General features: G+C 40.5%; 1 protein-coding gene across 1 annotated transcript; it reads right to left on the minus strand.

Annotated features, from left to right (window-relative positions):
* Positions 1-10,765: 10,765 nt before the first annotated feature.
* MAPKKK19 (mitogen-activated protein kinase kinase kinase 19) lies at positions 10,766-12,148 on the minus strand. The gene has a single exon (XM_089070049.1). The coding sequence runs from the start codon at positions 12,036-12,038 to the stop codon at positions 11,028-11,030; it is 1,011 nt and encodes a 336-aa protein (XP_088926175.1). The 5' UTR covers positions 12,039-12,148; the 3' UTR covers positions 10,766-11,027.
* Positions 12,149-15,446: the final 3,298 nt, after the last annotated feature.

Consider the following 15,446-nt stretch of genomic DNA (forward strand, 5'->3'; position numbering starts at 1 on the left):
TCTTACCGTAATACCATATTTTTGAATACCTCATAACGCCCTGTACCCGCCACTTGAAATTGTACAACTGCTTCTTAAGTGCAATTGCCTTGATGATATGGAAACATTGACCTTTGATAACCTTGACGCAACCGATTGTTGGTAACAATGTTGATTGACGCTATTCTTTGCAATCCGTCTACGTGACGAACTTTTGATATCTTGTGTTTGGCCATATATTCCAAAACAATTGACCCATGAACCTTGTTATTCAGCTATACCATGTGACTATTGCTAGAATCATGGGAATAATTCTTGTGTTGATAAATCAGAATGCCGCCAAGACGCCATAACCGTCAACCGACACCTCCACCTTCAAGTGAGGAGAGTGTGACGCAGTTGATTCCGACACCACCGCCTCCCCCACCCCCGGTTAATAGGGAAGTAGTGAAGCTGTTCTTGGAACAGAAACCGCCCGTGTTCGATGGACTTGGAGAACTGGCCAAAGCCGAATCTTGGATCCGTGCGATAGAACGTATCTTCGCTATCTTGGGATGCAATGATAGGGAACGAATGAGTTGTGTTACTCATCAACTAACCGAGGCAGCCGACTTTTGGTGGGATATAAGAATAAAGACCTTGACACAAGGTCAAGTGGAAGCAATGACGTGGGACGATTTCAAGACCGAACTATACAACAAGTATGTGCCGAAAAGCTACCGGAAAGCGAAGGCATCCGAATTCAACAATCTGACTCAAGGACGCATGACGGTGACAGAGTATGATCGAGCGCTCAACAGCATGACCCGATACGCCCCTGATCAAGTCGACACGGACGAGAAGCTGTCGGACAAGTTCCGCGAGGGACTAAGGTCCGAGATAAAGATGTCGTTGGCTAGTCGAGGGAGACTCGCATACGCTAAAGCTTTAGCACTCGCGTTGGATATTGAGGCAGCAATGCCTAAGGAGAAAGCTAAGGAGATCGCTACTTCATCGTTACCCCCACCGCACTACTCCAGAGAGAAACGAAAGTGGGATGAGCATAGAAATTCGCACGATGGAAAGCGACACCAGCCGAGTCAGCATCGATCCCATCACGGAGGAGGGCAGCATACGTCTAGCCAAAGAGGAGACTACCGACCTAGGGCACCACAATGCAATGTGTGCTCTAAGTATCATTTCGGAGAATGCCGATACCAGAACGTGATCAAGTGCTACACTTGTGGAGGAAACGGTCATTTTTCCAGGGAGTGTCCGAATAACAAGAGAGGATCGGGATCAAGGCAGAACGATCAGGGATCCCGTCAGCCAGCTAGGGCACCGCAGAATGAATCGGGAGGAAATCGCGACTCATCATCGCGACAACCACAACCTCAGCGCCCCAGACTTCCTCCCCAAGCTAGAGCGTTCGCGTTGGAGCAGAAGAAGCCGAAGAAAGAGCAAGATGAACACGAGAAAGGGAATTTGACAGGTATGGGCGAAATTCTCAACACCCCTGTTGTAGTGTTGTTTGATACGGGCGCGTCGCACTCGTTTATATCTGAATTATGTGTGCGCACTTTGAGCTTGCCTTCTAGCGAATCTGAACGTAGAATGATGGTGTCCTCACCAGTAGGAGGAATGATAGAAATATCTAGAACGTGCTCGAACATAGAAATTGTTATAGGAGAATTTAGGATAGTTGCTCATGACTTGCAAGTCATAAAAATGGAGGATATCGATATAATCTTGGGAATGGACTGGTTGACAACAAACTTTGCGACGATTCGTTGTAAGGAGAGGCAAATATCTCTACAAGCTCCGGGAAGCGAACCCACCATATACCACGGAATCGCGATGAACCGGCGAACCGCCATCATATCCGCGCTGCAGGCGACTGCAATGATAAAAAAAGGGCGAACTACCTATCTTGTCTACCTCCATGGAGAGGAGAAGAACGAGGAGAGGATGGAAGATGTTGCTGTTGTGAAAGAATTTCCCGACGTTTTTCCCGAAGTGTTACCTGGACCACCGCCAGATAGGCAATTGGAGTTCACGATTGACCTTGAACCGGGAGCTGCACCCGTATCCAAGGCACCATATAGAATGGCGCCAAAAGAGTTGGAGGAATTAAAGATACAACTCCAAGAACTCATGGACTTAGGTTTCATTAGACCTAGTGTCTCGCCATGGGGCGCACCAGTACTTTTCGTGAAGAAGAAGGACGGATCGATGAGAATGTGCATCGACTATAGGGAGTTAAACAAGTTGACTCTAAAGAACAAGTATCCACTGCCAAGGATAGATGACTTGTTTGATCAACTGCGAGGAGCAGGAGTCTTTTCAAAGATGGACTTGAGGTCCGGATATCACCAATTACGAGTTCGAAGGGAGGATATACCCAAGACTGCGTTTCGCACAAGATATGGCCACTACGAGTTTGTGGTGATGCCGTTTGGACTAACGAATGCCCCAGCAGTGTTCATGGACTTGATGAATCGAGTGTTCCATCCGTACTTGGATAAATTCGTTTTAGTCTTTATAGAGACGTGCTAGTCTACTCAAAGAACGAGAAAGAGCATGAGGAGCACCTACGAATCACGTTGGAGACGTTGAGGACCGAGAAGTTGTACGCCAAATTCAGCAAGTGTGAATTTTGGCTAAAGGAAGTGAATTTTCTAGGACACATTGTGTCGGCAGAAGGAATCCGAGTGGATCCCGCCAAGGTTGAGGCGGTACAACGATGGAAGTCGCCTTCAACACCAAACGAAATTCGGAGTTTCCTAGGATTGGCAGGATACTACCGAAGATCTATTGGAGGATTCTCCAAGATAGCGAGACCAATGACGCAACAACTCAAGAAAGGAGTCAAGGTGAATTGGACTTCAAAGTGTGAAGCAAGCTTTCAACTCTTGAAGGAAAAATTGACAACCGCACCAGTGTTAGCTGTGCCCGAGTCTGGAGTGAACTACGTAGTCTACACTGACGCTTCGAAGGTTGGATTAGGATGCGTATTGATGCAAAATAATAAAGTGATCGCCTACGCGTCACGACAATTAAGACCACATGAGTTGAATTATCCAACGCACGATTTGGAGTTAGCAGCAGTGGTACATGCCCTAAAGATTTGGAGGCATCATCTCTACGGAGTTAGATGTGAAATCTTTACGGACCACAAGAGCTTAAAGTATTTCTTCGAGCAGAGAGACTTGAATATGCGACAACGAAGATGGCTCGAACTAGTGAAGGACTACGATTGTGACATCCACTACCACCCCGGCAAAGCAAATGTAGTGGCAGATGCTTTGAGCCGTAGAGATCATTCGCAAATAGCTACCTTTGTGACGGAAGAAGAAAGCTTGATACGAGAATTTAGCAAAATGCGATTAGAAGTGATAAGAGCACCTGAAACAGTGGAAGAGCGAATTGCCACTTTGGTGGTTAAACCAGATCTGAAAACGAGAATCGTTGCAGCGCAACGGATGGATGCGGAACTAGAGGAAATCCGTATTGAAGTAAGAACCGGTGAATCCGGAAAATTTAGTGAGGAGTCCGACAACGCCCTCACCTTTGAAGGAAGGTTGTGCGTGCCAAACAACGAAGAACTTAAGAACGAGATCATGAGCGAAGCTCATGAAACTCCATACACTGCTCACCCTGGAAGCACGAAGATGTACCAAGACTTGAAAAAGTCCTTTTGGTGGAATGGCATGAAGAGAGATATCGCAGCATTTGTAGAACGTTGCTTAGCCTGCCAACAGGTGAAGGCATTACATCAACGACCGCATGGAAAATTACAACCGCTGGAGATACCCGAGTGGAAATGGGAGCACATCGCCATGGATTTTGTGACGGCCTTGCCAAAGACCCTAAGTGGGAACACCGCAATTTGGGTGATTATAGACCGACTTACCAAGAGTGCGCATTTCATACCGATTCCGGTAACCCATGGATCGAGCAAGCTAGCTCGGATCTACATAAAGGAGATCGTGCGATTGCACGGAGTCCCAGTGACAATTACGTCCGATCGTGACCCGAAGTTCACATCGAAATTTTGGATTAGTCTACAGCGCGAGTTGGGAACGCAACTGAATTTCAGCACGGCATTTCACCCGCAATCTGATGGGCAATCCGAGAGGACGATCCAAACTCTCGAGGATATGTTGAGAGCCGTAGTGCTCGACCGAGGTGGAAGTTGGGAGACCGTACTACCGTTGATTGAATTTGCATACAATAACAACTTCCAAGCAACGATCAACATGGCGCCATATGAAGCCTTATATGGAAGAAAATGTAGATCGCCGCTCTACTGGGACGAAGTTGGCGAGCGACGGGTGCTAGGACCCGATGCAGTCGAGGAAATGATTGAAGTCGTACGACAAATTCGTGCTAGAATAAAGGAAGCTCAAGACAGACAAAAGTCATACGCTGACGTCCGACGAACCGACCTACAATTCCAAGCCGGTGATAAAGTCTTTCTCAAAGTGTCCCCGTCGAAAGGGATAACACGTTTTGGTGTGAAAGGAAAATTGAAACCACGTTTTATCGGGCCTTACGAAATTCTAGAAGGAATAGGACCCGTGGCCTATCGATTGGCGCTACCGCCAAGTCTTGCAAACGTGCACAATGTCTTTCACGTATCGCAGTTGCGAAAATATGTGTTCGATCCGAAGCACGTGATTCACTACGAAGAAGTCGAGATGAATTCCGACTTGAGCTATGAAGAGAGACCCCAAATGATCTTGGACCGGAAGGTTCAGAATTTGAGAAATAAATCCATTGCTAGCGTGAAAGTGCTATGGAGGAACCACGATTATGAAGAAGCCACGTGGGAGCTTGAGGACAAGATGAAGGAACTGTACCCGGAACTTTTTCCATGAGGTACCAAATTTCGGGACGAAATTTCTTTTAAGGGTGGTGGAATGTAACGCCCCACTTTTTCAAACCCTAATTTTCGGGTCATAAAATTTTTGCATTAAATGCCTTAAATGCTATGATATGTGAATTATTTGATGGGTGATTAATTGCATAGTGTCTTTGTGACCTAATTGCGTATGAGAATGGAGTTTGAGTTGAATAGTCAACTTGTTGAAATGTTGACGTGGCTATGGAATAGTCAAAGATGGGAAAAATATGACGTGGCCGTTGAAAGGTCAATGCGTTGAGAAAAAGAAGAGAAAGTGAAGAGATGATTGATTTGAATATGTGAATTTTTGATGCGGAGTAATATAATTGTGGGGAATTATTTTCCTAAGGGATGAGTGAGAAAAATAATAGGAGCATTTATTTAAATCATGTGGAATTTTCGGCCACTATCTTTATTGGAGAAGAAATAATATTATTCTTGGATTTAATTATTTGTTTGAGATAATTATCCAAATTAAATCCAAAGTCCAAATACTCTATAATTCCTACATGGAATTTTCGAAATTGTCACCTTTGATATTCATGAGATTTTCGAAAATCTCATCTAGAAGGGAGAGAGAAATTATTTGTTATTTTATTGATTCCTTATTTATTCTATTCCATGAATAAATATAAATATGCTAAAATATCCTAGCATATCTTGCCATATCTAAGAAGATCTTACCATATCCTAATTAAATTAGGATTTGATTTTGAATCCCTTTGGAGAAGTCAAAAATACACGCCACTTTTCCTATTATTTGGGGAGTTTAAATAATTATTCTTGCTCCGTGATATATTATTCTACTCCGTAAAATATCTGAATTAAATCATAGGCTAATTATTTAAGCCTAATTTTCGAAAATCCTCTTTCTTCTCAACCAATTCAACGCCACTTCCCCAATATCTCTCCCAAATCTTTTATTTATTTAATTATTGGGATATTATTTGTGACTCTATAAATAGGAGAGAAACCCTAACCCTAGAGATCACAAAACCGGCGCCTCCCACTCCCAAAAATTTCGAAATCTTCTCTCCCACATTCTCCAAGTTTTCTTCAAGTTTTCTTCAAGATTTCTTCATCAACTGAGAAGAATTCAAGTGAAATTCAAGAGATTATTGAAGAATCAAGACTAATTCCTTGGTTCTACCGTTCGTTCTTTTGGAAAAGGTACTTTAAATATTGATCTTCTCTTCTTCTACCGATTAATCGGTATTCTTGTCTCCACATGCATTTAGATGAGTGAAGGGGAAATAAATTGATGAAATTTGGGATGCATGGATGTGTGTGTGTGTGTGTGGCCGAGAGTGTGTGTGTGTGCACGCCTCGATCGGCGTGCACAAGTGTGATGATCGTGTGCGTATGTTGTGTGTGTGGAACACTCATGCGTGACACGATTTAATGGTGAATTTGGAGTTGTTATTTGAATAAAAATGATATGCTAATCATACTTTGATTTTTGATTGATGATTTTGAAAATAATCGATGGGAAAAAGGGGAAACGTGAGATCATGCATGATTTGAAATCCATGATTGAAACTGATTTGTGATACGCCTAATTTAAAGGTGATACTTCGCGCTCTCAGCGTGATAAACGAGGAGAAAAGAATTCTATCGAGCTAAACCTACGAGGTGGGCTTTCTTTTAAAATAAGGACATTGTCCTAAACTGATATTGATGAGAATGAGATATGTGTTATCATGCCTTGATTTGTTTTGTCGTGCCTATCCCTCGTGGCTATGCCACTATTGATTTAATCGAATTCGGATCCTTGTAGAGCCGCAAACTCTACTTGGGTTAGTGTACACCAATGTTAGACCGAGTGCTGGCGTACGGGTCGGCCGGTCTAGTGACCTGGATTGCGGCCGCAGTCCTTGTCATGTAGAATGAGGATATGGTAAACGTCTATGAGAAAAATGGTTGCGCGACCGTGTTATTTGAGAAAGAAGATATTTTGGTGTCTCGGGTCTTTCTAAAGTTAAAACCCCGACGGACACTTGAAAATGGCATGATAATGACTATATTTGTGATAAAACTGTTTTCGGTAATGAGCCCATTGAGTATGATTATCGTACTCAGCCCTGCATGTGTTTTCCTTATGTGCAGGTTGAGTGGTGACGAGCGGGCGGCGGTGTTGAGTAGAGAATAATAAGATGATCTGTTGGTACTTAAGGTGTCGTTGTGTCCTCATACATAACCTCACTTCTTTCTTGGTCGCTTCCGCTATTTTTATGAAAACTTATGATCTTTTGTTGGGATGAATACTTTTATTTCGTGGGTATATTTTGGATATGGAACACTTGAGAATATTTTGGAACTGTTGCTATTTTTGAGCATTATTGGTGATAGCCTTTTGTTGGATTTCTTGCTAAGGCATTATTCTTTTCCTATTAAATTGTTCATTAAATGCTTTAGTAAAAATCCCTTTTCAAATGGAACCCTAGCCTATGATCTTTGATGCATTTAAGTCCGTTTAGTTAACGATCGCCGCATTTATTATACCCTAGATGGGCGGGTCGTTACAGTTTGTATACTAGAAATTACGTTTCGAGTGATTGAATATTGTAAAACTCTTATTTTATTTTCCAATGAATAAAGCAGATTATTTTTGTCATAATGTTGTTATGTTTTACATTTAATGGATGTTAATGCATGTTTAAAGTATAAGTTAACTTAACAAAGTCTAAGTCTTTGTTTTAGTAGACCGGTTGTGGAGGCGTCCACTTTAAGATAACACGGTCAGTTCTAAACAAAGAAAAAGATGAATTTCACAACCTAGTTGGAATTTGACTATCCATCGAGAAAGGTTGCAATGTCAGTCCGCATATTTCTAAGCCTTACTGAAATAAGATGACATTGGTGTGGTATAGCACTGAACAGATCTAACAGCAAGACTTGCCCTTAGGCTATCAACCGAAAGGCGAGATCTTGATAAATATTTGTTTCTTAATCAATGTAAGTTAGCATTGAGCATACGGTATTGATTATGCATTACTTTGACTTATCAAATGGTGCGGGTTTTTCGTAACCCAATGATCCTGATATATTGGGTAGTGGTGATCAATATCTAGCGGTGCTAGGATTGCTATTATATTGAATCGTGCGCGAGCTGAGTCTCGTTTGATAATGTCCTCAAGAGGAGTGCGAAACAAGGTTTTATTATTCGGAACCTAGCTAGTTGGAGTTTGATTACTCTACGAATAATAAATAAGCGTTTCATGCTAAGTCCACTCTTGGAATTAATAAGAAGTTAATTAATTAAGTCCATAGCAGACATTAATTAATTAATTAATGGACATTTTTTATCTTAAGCGCGGGAAATGAAAGTTAAACGGAAACCCGGATTACTTGTAATTTCGGATTTGGATGGGGAGAGTTCAATATTACTTCTGTAGTGGCTGCTCGTAATATTCCAATTATAACTTATATTAAATTGTGGGTTCAATTTAATTAGTAAAAAGTAAATTGGATGAGCCCATATCTAAAACCTTCCATAGATACCTGTCTGGGCCCAAAAGAAACTTAATATAAATAGGAGAATAAAGGAGACAGAATGATCACAATTTTTATACTTAAAATTTTCGAAAATTTCGACTCCCTCTAGTTGAAGAGGATTTCGAATTCTACTCCTATTCCCAAAAGGATTTCTTCTGTCTTCTTTATTTAAGTCTTAGTATTCTGGTGAGATCAGCCCACATTGATATCGGAGTACAGTTCGGGAACCAGAGAGAAGATTTGTGGTCTAGTATTCAAAGCTTCACGTAGAGAAGCAGCTAGCCATCTTCAATTCTTTGGAGAATTAATAAGGTATTTTTCTGCTCCGTAGAAAAGCATGTTTTAGGTTTCAATATTCTTAAAGCATGATCAATTCAAGTTATGAGCATGATACATGTAAGAATTACGCGAATAGATTTTGTCTAAATAATCTGCTAAATAGATCTGATTATTATGTTGTTTATTGGTGTGATTAATAATTGTTAAATTATGTTAATCCATGCAACACCGCTTCCGCTGCCAGTTCCATCACCGATTTCATCGTGAGGTACCCCCCTTCGTACGTTGGGGGTGGCCACGTCGTGGCTTGGACCGACTTCATCGTCATTGGCCCAACTAGTCAGTTGTACACCTTCATCTTCGACTATCATGTTGTGCATGATAATACAGGCGTACATTATAGAAGCAATGCAGTCGAGATGCCACAAACGCGTTGGAGCCCTAATTGCCGCCCATCGAGACTAGAGCACACCAAATGCGCGCTCCACGTCCTTGCGTGCCGACTCCTGCCGTTCCGCAAAGTAGGCCTTCCTGTCCTCATTTGCGCATCTGATCGTCTTCACAAAGACGGGCCACCTATGGTATATCCCATCCGCCAAGTAGTAGCCCATATCATGCCGGTTGCTGTTGGCGACAAAACTGATGGTCGGTCCGACGTCCTGGCACTGCTCGTTGAAAAGGGGCGACGAGTTGGGGACGTTGAGGTCGTTGTTCGATCCGTCTACCCCAAAATACGCATGTCAAATCCACATCCGATAAACAGCTACGGCCTCGAGGATCATCGTGGGATTCTTTCCCTTGTAGCCGGTGGTGTAGAACCCCTTCCAGGCAACGGGACAGTTCTTCCACTCCCAATGCATACAATCTATGCTGCCTAACATCCTCGGGAACTCATGCTTCTCCCCATGCATCTGCATCAGATCCTGACAGTCTGTCGGGGTAGGGCTTCGAAGATACTGGTCCTTGAATATTTCAACGACGCCCTTACAGAAATATTTCAGACACTGCAGGGTAGTCGTCTCACCGATGTGGAGGTACTCGTCCCACATGTCTGTCGCGCCTCCGTAGGCCAACAGCCTGATTTCCGCATTGCACTTTTGAATAGGGGTGTGGCCGGGTCTGCCCGCCGCGTCGTACCTGAACTGGAAACACAGGTATCGACGCTCTAAAGCGTCAACGATACGCATAAACAGCTCCATGCGCATCCTAAAACGCCGCCTGAAAAGGTTGGCCCCAAACCGCGGCTCCGGAGCGAAGTAGTCGTCATATAGCCGCTGATGTGCAGCTTGGTGATCCCGATCAATCATTGCTCGGCGGTGGACAACTGGTCGAGGTCGAGGTACCGCCGGCTGCAAAGCCCTTTGTATCAGCCGGTCTATCTCACCGGACGCATAGGCCTCCAATGCTTCGTCCATTTGTCGTTCGTACTCCTCAGCATCCCCACCACTACTCCCACCCGCATTACTCATTTCGCGTTGTTGCTCTTGTACAGAAATTAGGAGAGAGAGAAAACTCGTTAACAGGTGCGAATGAAAATGAGGTGAAAATCGTGTATATATAGTGTTTCGAAAATTTAATTGAAAAAAATGTTCTGACCGATCGCTCGCCGATCGCCAGCCTACAATGGCGGCCAGCGCCCGGGAATCGGCCAGCGCTCGCCGAATTTCTCGCTGAAATGGCGCTCGCCGATTGCAATGGTTCGACGAGTGTACCGGCCAGCGCTAGAAATCGGCTAGCCGGTCGCTCGCCGACCATTGTGGATGCTCTTAGGAATGATAAATTTCGAACTAAACATTAGAGTACCCCATAAATCATCTACTAACTATTTCCAAATGACAAACCAAACACACTGTAATTTGAGAATTGATATTACTATCTAGTTCTTTTAAAAATAATTTCTATATGGACATAAAAGATTATGATATGTATGCAGAGATATGAAGACGTACATCTAGAAGAAACTTTTAATCACAGTTGTTGATAAGGTCCATAAGATAATGAAACAGTATAAATTATTGATTCCGAGTTGCAATCTAGCAACTTGTGTAAATGGGCAGAGGCAGTGCGCAACTGGGTACAAATATCAGGAGGATTTCAATGTGCCATTTCCCAACGTCCATTATAATATCAACAAAAATTAAATCCATTAAAATTCAGAATAAAACGGTTGCAAATTGCAATATCATTTTACTCAATCTAAAACCATCATTTCTGTTACTCTACACTTTGCGGCCTCATAATGTCGGGGTATCAATAATCAATCTATCACTACTTCTGTTTCTACTATTTACATTAATAATAAATTAAACTAAACCGAAAATTGGATACCCGGTTTCAAATTTTCCCTACCCTACAATTAAAAAAAAAATTAAAAAAATCTCTTGACCCATCACCTAATTGTGAGCCAATCATCTGTGGAAGACCAATTAGGAGCAATCTCGGCGGCGACATTGACCAATCCCCTCAGCCGCTCCTCCGCCGTTGAAACGGACCATGACTCCTCCGGTGAGGTCAAACAGCACGACCACTCCTCGAAATCAAAGGGGCATCTAGGTGAAGCCGAAGCCGTTTTCCAATCTCCGCTTCTCAACCCATCACAACCGTTCATTAATTCATCCTCACCGCACACAAACGGATGATTCAGAAGCATCTCAGCCGTCCATCTCCCTCTCGGATCTTTCACGAAGCACTTCTCCACAAAATCTATCCCCTCCGCCGATAAACCCCCGCGGATCTCCGGCACCTCCTCTCCCACGCCGATCCTCATCAGTAACGCTGCTAAATCGGAGCACCTCCACGCCGGAGATCCCGACGCCATCTCCGCCACCACGCATCCAAGCGCCCAAACATCCGCCGCCGCCCCCTGCTCACTTCCGGCCACCATCTCCGGCGACATATACATCGGCGTTCCACGCAGCTCGCCGCCGCCTCCCGCGCGCTTCGCCAATCCGAAATCGGCGATCCTCACGCCGCCGTCGGAGGTTAATAGGATATTCTGCGGCTTCAAATCGCAGTGAACGTAGCCGAATTTGTGGATGTAGTGAAGTCCTTTCAGCAAAGCCTTTGTGTATCGCCGGACTTGAGGCTCCGGAATCACCCTATCGCCGGCTGATTTGAGGCAATCGGCGAGAGAGCCGCCGGAAGCGTACTCCAGCAGCACATTGTACAATTTCTCGCCGTTTTCGAAGGAATAGCTGTCGCCGTAGCAGCCGATGATCTGCGGGCAATCCTTGAGCTCCTCCAGTATCGATTTCTCGTTCAGCAGCGACGAAGAGAGAGAAGCGCCGCAGGATTTCACCGCCATTAATGGATGAAGAAACGAGCTCTGGCTCCTCGGAATCGCTAGATTCACCTGCGCGAAGCTTCCGTGCCCTAATTTCTCGCCGCGAAACCAATCCATTTCAGCGGAATTTCAGTTTTAGCTTGTTCGATTTTTCAGTTTTGGGGATTTTTGCTCTGAGTTTGTAGAGAGAGAGAGCAGAGGAATGAATAGAAGTAGTGAGCGTGTGAAGAAGGTGGAAGGTATTTATAGGGGGATTTGTTGGAGCGAAATTCATTGAATGGGAATGTAAGTAATTGTATGTATAGGTGACGAAAACATTTGGGTTGCTAAAAATAAAATGCACGTGGTGGGGAAGGATATTTCGCGGGAATCTCTAATAACCAAAACGTGGTAATTATTATTATTGTAACTAGTAATAGTGAAATAAAAATCTTTCGATTTTATGGATGGTGATTTGTTATGCATGACTTTTAAATCAATAACTAATTGTGCTTTTCCACATTCAAGAATACGCCAATTAACTATAGTTTCTATTTAATTGTATTTATCGCTTCGATATATATTTCACCGCTCAAATCATCGAAAATCTCAAACTATATCATCCCAACTCAGCAATTGTCCAACCGTAAAATTTCATTTGTATATTTCCTTTTAAAATTGTTAAAGTTCAAGTGAACCATCATCGTTATTCGATCATAATAGTACATAAATTGTCCTTTCAAAATCTCAAACTCGAAAGTGTCCTCTCAAAATCTCAAACTCGAAATTGTCCTCTCATTTAGAATTTTAAATGAAATTGTTTTTTTTATTTGAAAAAAAGGGTATAATTACTTTTCGTTGTTATTGGATAAACTTGAGGTTGAGGAGGTGTTTATATTTGGAAGGAGACTACACCTTTTGGCGATGATGATCCGCTTAGAAATGCCTATTGAAGTAAAGTGTCCTTTTAAGAAGATAACTAATGAGGTAATTTGTAAAAACCAAGACTCAAACCAGTCTTGAAAAGGCGTTGAGTTTTCTATTGGATTTGTCAACCATTATACACTTGCAAGGGCATTTTGGTAATTTTCTATTTCCAACTTGAGAGTTGAAATTTATTTAAGGAGGAAATGCTAATCCTAGTACTACTATTATGTTAATTAACTATAAACTTTTCTTTATCCTATTCTTGTCAAAAATATATTGGTGTAGACATGCAATGTACGTATAGATTTATTACTAATTAATTCATGTAATCTCCATTTATGCTATTTGAACATATTAATGAGATAAATCCTTGATTACTAATAATACTATACGTGTGGATGCATTGGATGGAGAGTAGATGCATGAAGGATCAATTTTGACTATAAAAATTCTCAATCTAATTAATGTTTCACGATGACAAAAATCACACTACTCCTATTTGTAAATATGAAGTTCATCCATTGAATGTAGTTGATTTTTAAGTTGGTACCACTAATATTCGGACAAGCATGACACCAATTATTTCCAAAAATATTGAAAACGGAATTTCTATTTTTAAGGGATATATGCATGGCGTCATGCTACTTTGTTGTGACAAGTATTATTGGTAGCTAGTTTCCTAAAAGAGTGATCCATTGCATCTTGACTAATTTTATAGTTATTAACTTAGAAATGTGGTTAATGATGGTGAGCATGACTTGCATTATTAGGATTGTCAAGTCAAATTATACTTACACGCAACTTTCACTTTATAACATAATAATAGCAAATATATATGGTCCAAATTATGAGGATCTCTTGAAGTTGAGGCTCCTACGTCAATTTCAACGAGTTTCATCAACCCATTTACTTTACACAATAGCCACCCCTCATTTTTAACATTCAATTTATGTCTATTCATTTTTATTCAATTTATAATCCTAGAAAAGTTCAATTGTAATCACTAAAAGCTAATTAGGTGGTAGAATTTTAAATTGTGCTCATGTCAATTTATGGGATAGTTCTTATTTAAACACGACATATATGCGATCATCTCCATCAAAGCAAGTCTCTTCCGATGAAATCATAGTATTACCTTTGCTATACTACTTCCAATAATATCAACTAAAATAAATGCATAAAATGGTATACTAAACTATAGTTCTTAAGTAAGAAGTACTATACAAATTTTTTTAAAAATAGATTTTATTAGTTGTTTCGTTCTTTTATTAAAAAATTCTTACCAATTTGATTGCACATTTGAACATTTCATTATCTAAAATGGTATTAATGCTTAATCCCAATTCCAAAGAAAGGTAAAATTTAGGCAATTTATAACTACTCGATTTGCTACAAGGTGAAGGTTACTATAAAAACTTGTTTATACTAGAAATAATATACTCCTTATTGAATTTGCTGCAAGTTGACGTTTACTATAAATGAAACTTTAAAAAAAATGTAAGAAATTAATACCGATTATAATTACCTAGTAAATATTTTTAGTGGATAATTCATGTTCAAGCACTAAGCACTCGATAAAATTATTCATTAGTTACCGAGCGAAAATGTTGTCCGGTCAACTGGATGAATATTTTACTATTTTAATTTAAGTGTATAATTTGTACCTAACATAAGTGTATTAAATACAATATAAAAATACAAACTAAAAATTCTATATAAACGAAATTAACCCTTTTCACAGCGCTTTGGAAATTAATTTGATTTTCACAACAAACCCCATGAATCGAATTTGTTCATAATAATAAAATAGAATAGAATACATGCATATGAGCATATCATTAAAAGAAGCCCACTACGCCAACTATAGACAGATATAGATATTATAAAGTTCCCAAGGAAAAAAAATAATTATATAATAGAAATAATGTATAGATTAATTCGGATATTGAATATATTATTAATTTTAGTCAATATAATAAATGTTGTAAAGAACTAGTTACTAGAAATCTTGAAGTTTAGATCAGCAGCATATGGGAACTAGGAACCCTGTTTTTAGGAGTCTTGTGTAAGATTGAGGAATTCAATTTATAATATGAAAATCTCAGTGAAGAAAATGTTATAATATGAGAATCACATGAAAACCAATTCCACTTGCAAACTCTTCTGTGTCGGTGCTGCTGATTCTCAAACAGCTGTTTAAGACTTTTAGACATGCATGGATATCATATACTAATATGGATTTCGTTCATTTATTTATTTTAATGATTCTAATAAATTTATTATCTTTATGTATCATGTTCAATTGGTTGATATGAGAATAAAATTCATTTCAATTCTCTCTAAAATTATTTCACTTAGAAAATGTTTTTGTTCCTTACTTATTAAAGTTAAAATTATTTCAAGTTTAAAATAGGAAAAATATGTTATGACCACAGATCTATAAAAGGCGGATTAAATAGAACTTTTCCTCCTGTAGATACTTAAATTACTAACATATAATAATATATCATTATAAAAACTATGGCTGGATCATATGAATTCAGCAATATAAGACTTTTAGACATGCATGGATATCATATACTAATATGGATTTCATTCATTTATTTATTTTAATGATTC

Source organism: Salvia hispanica, chromosome 4 (assembly GCF_029641045.1).
Source record: "Salvia hispanica isolate PSC_SH4W2 chromosome 4, Shi_PSC_v1, whole genome shotgun sequence".
Taxonomy (NCBI): domain Eukaryota; kingdom Viridiplantae; phylum Streptophyta; class Magnoliopsida; order Lamiales; family Lamiaceae; genus Salvia; species Salvia hispanica.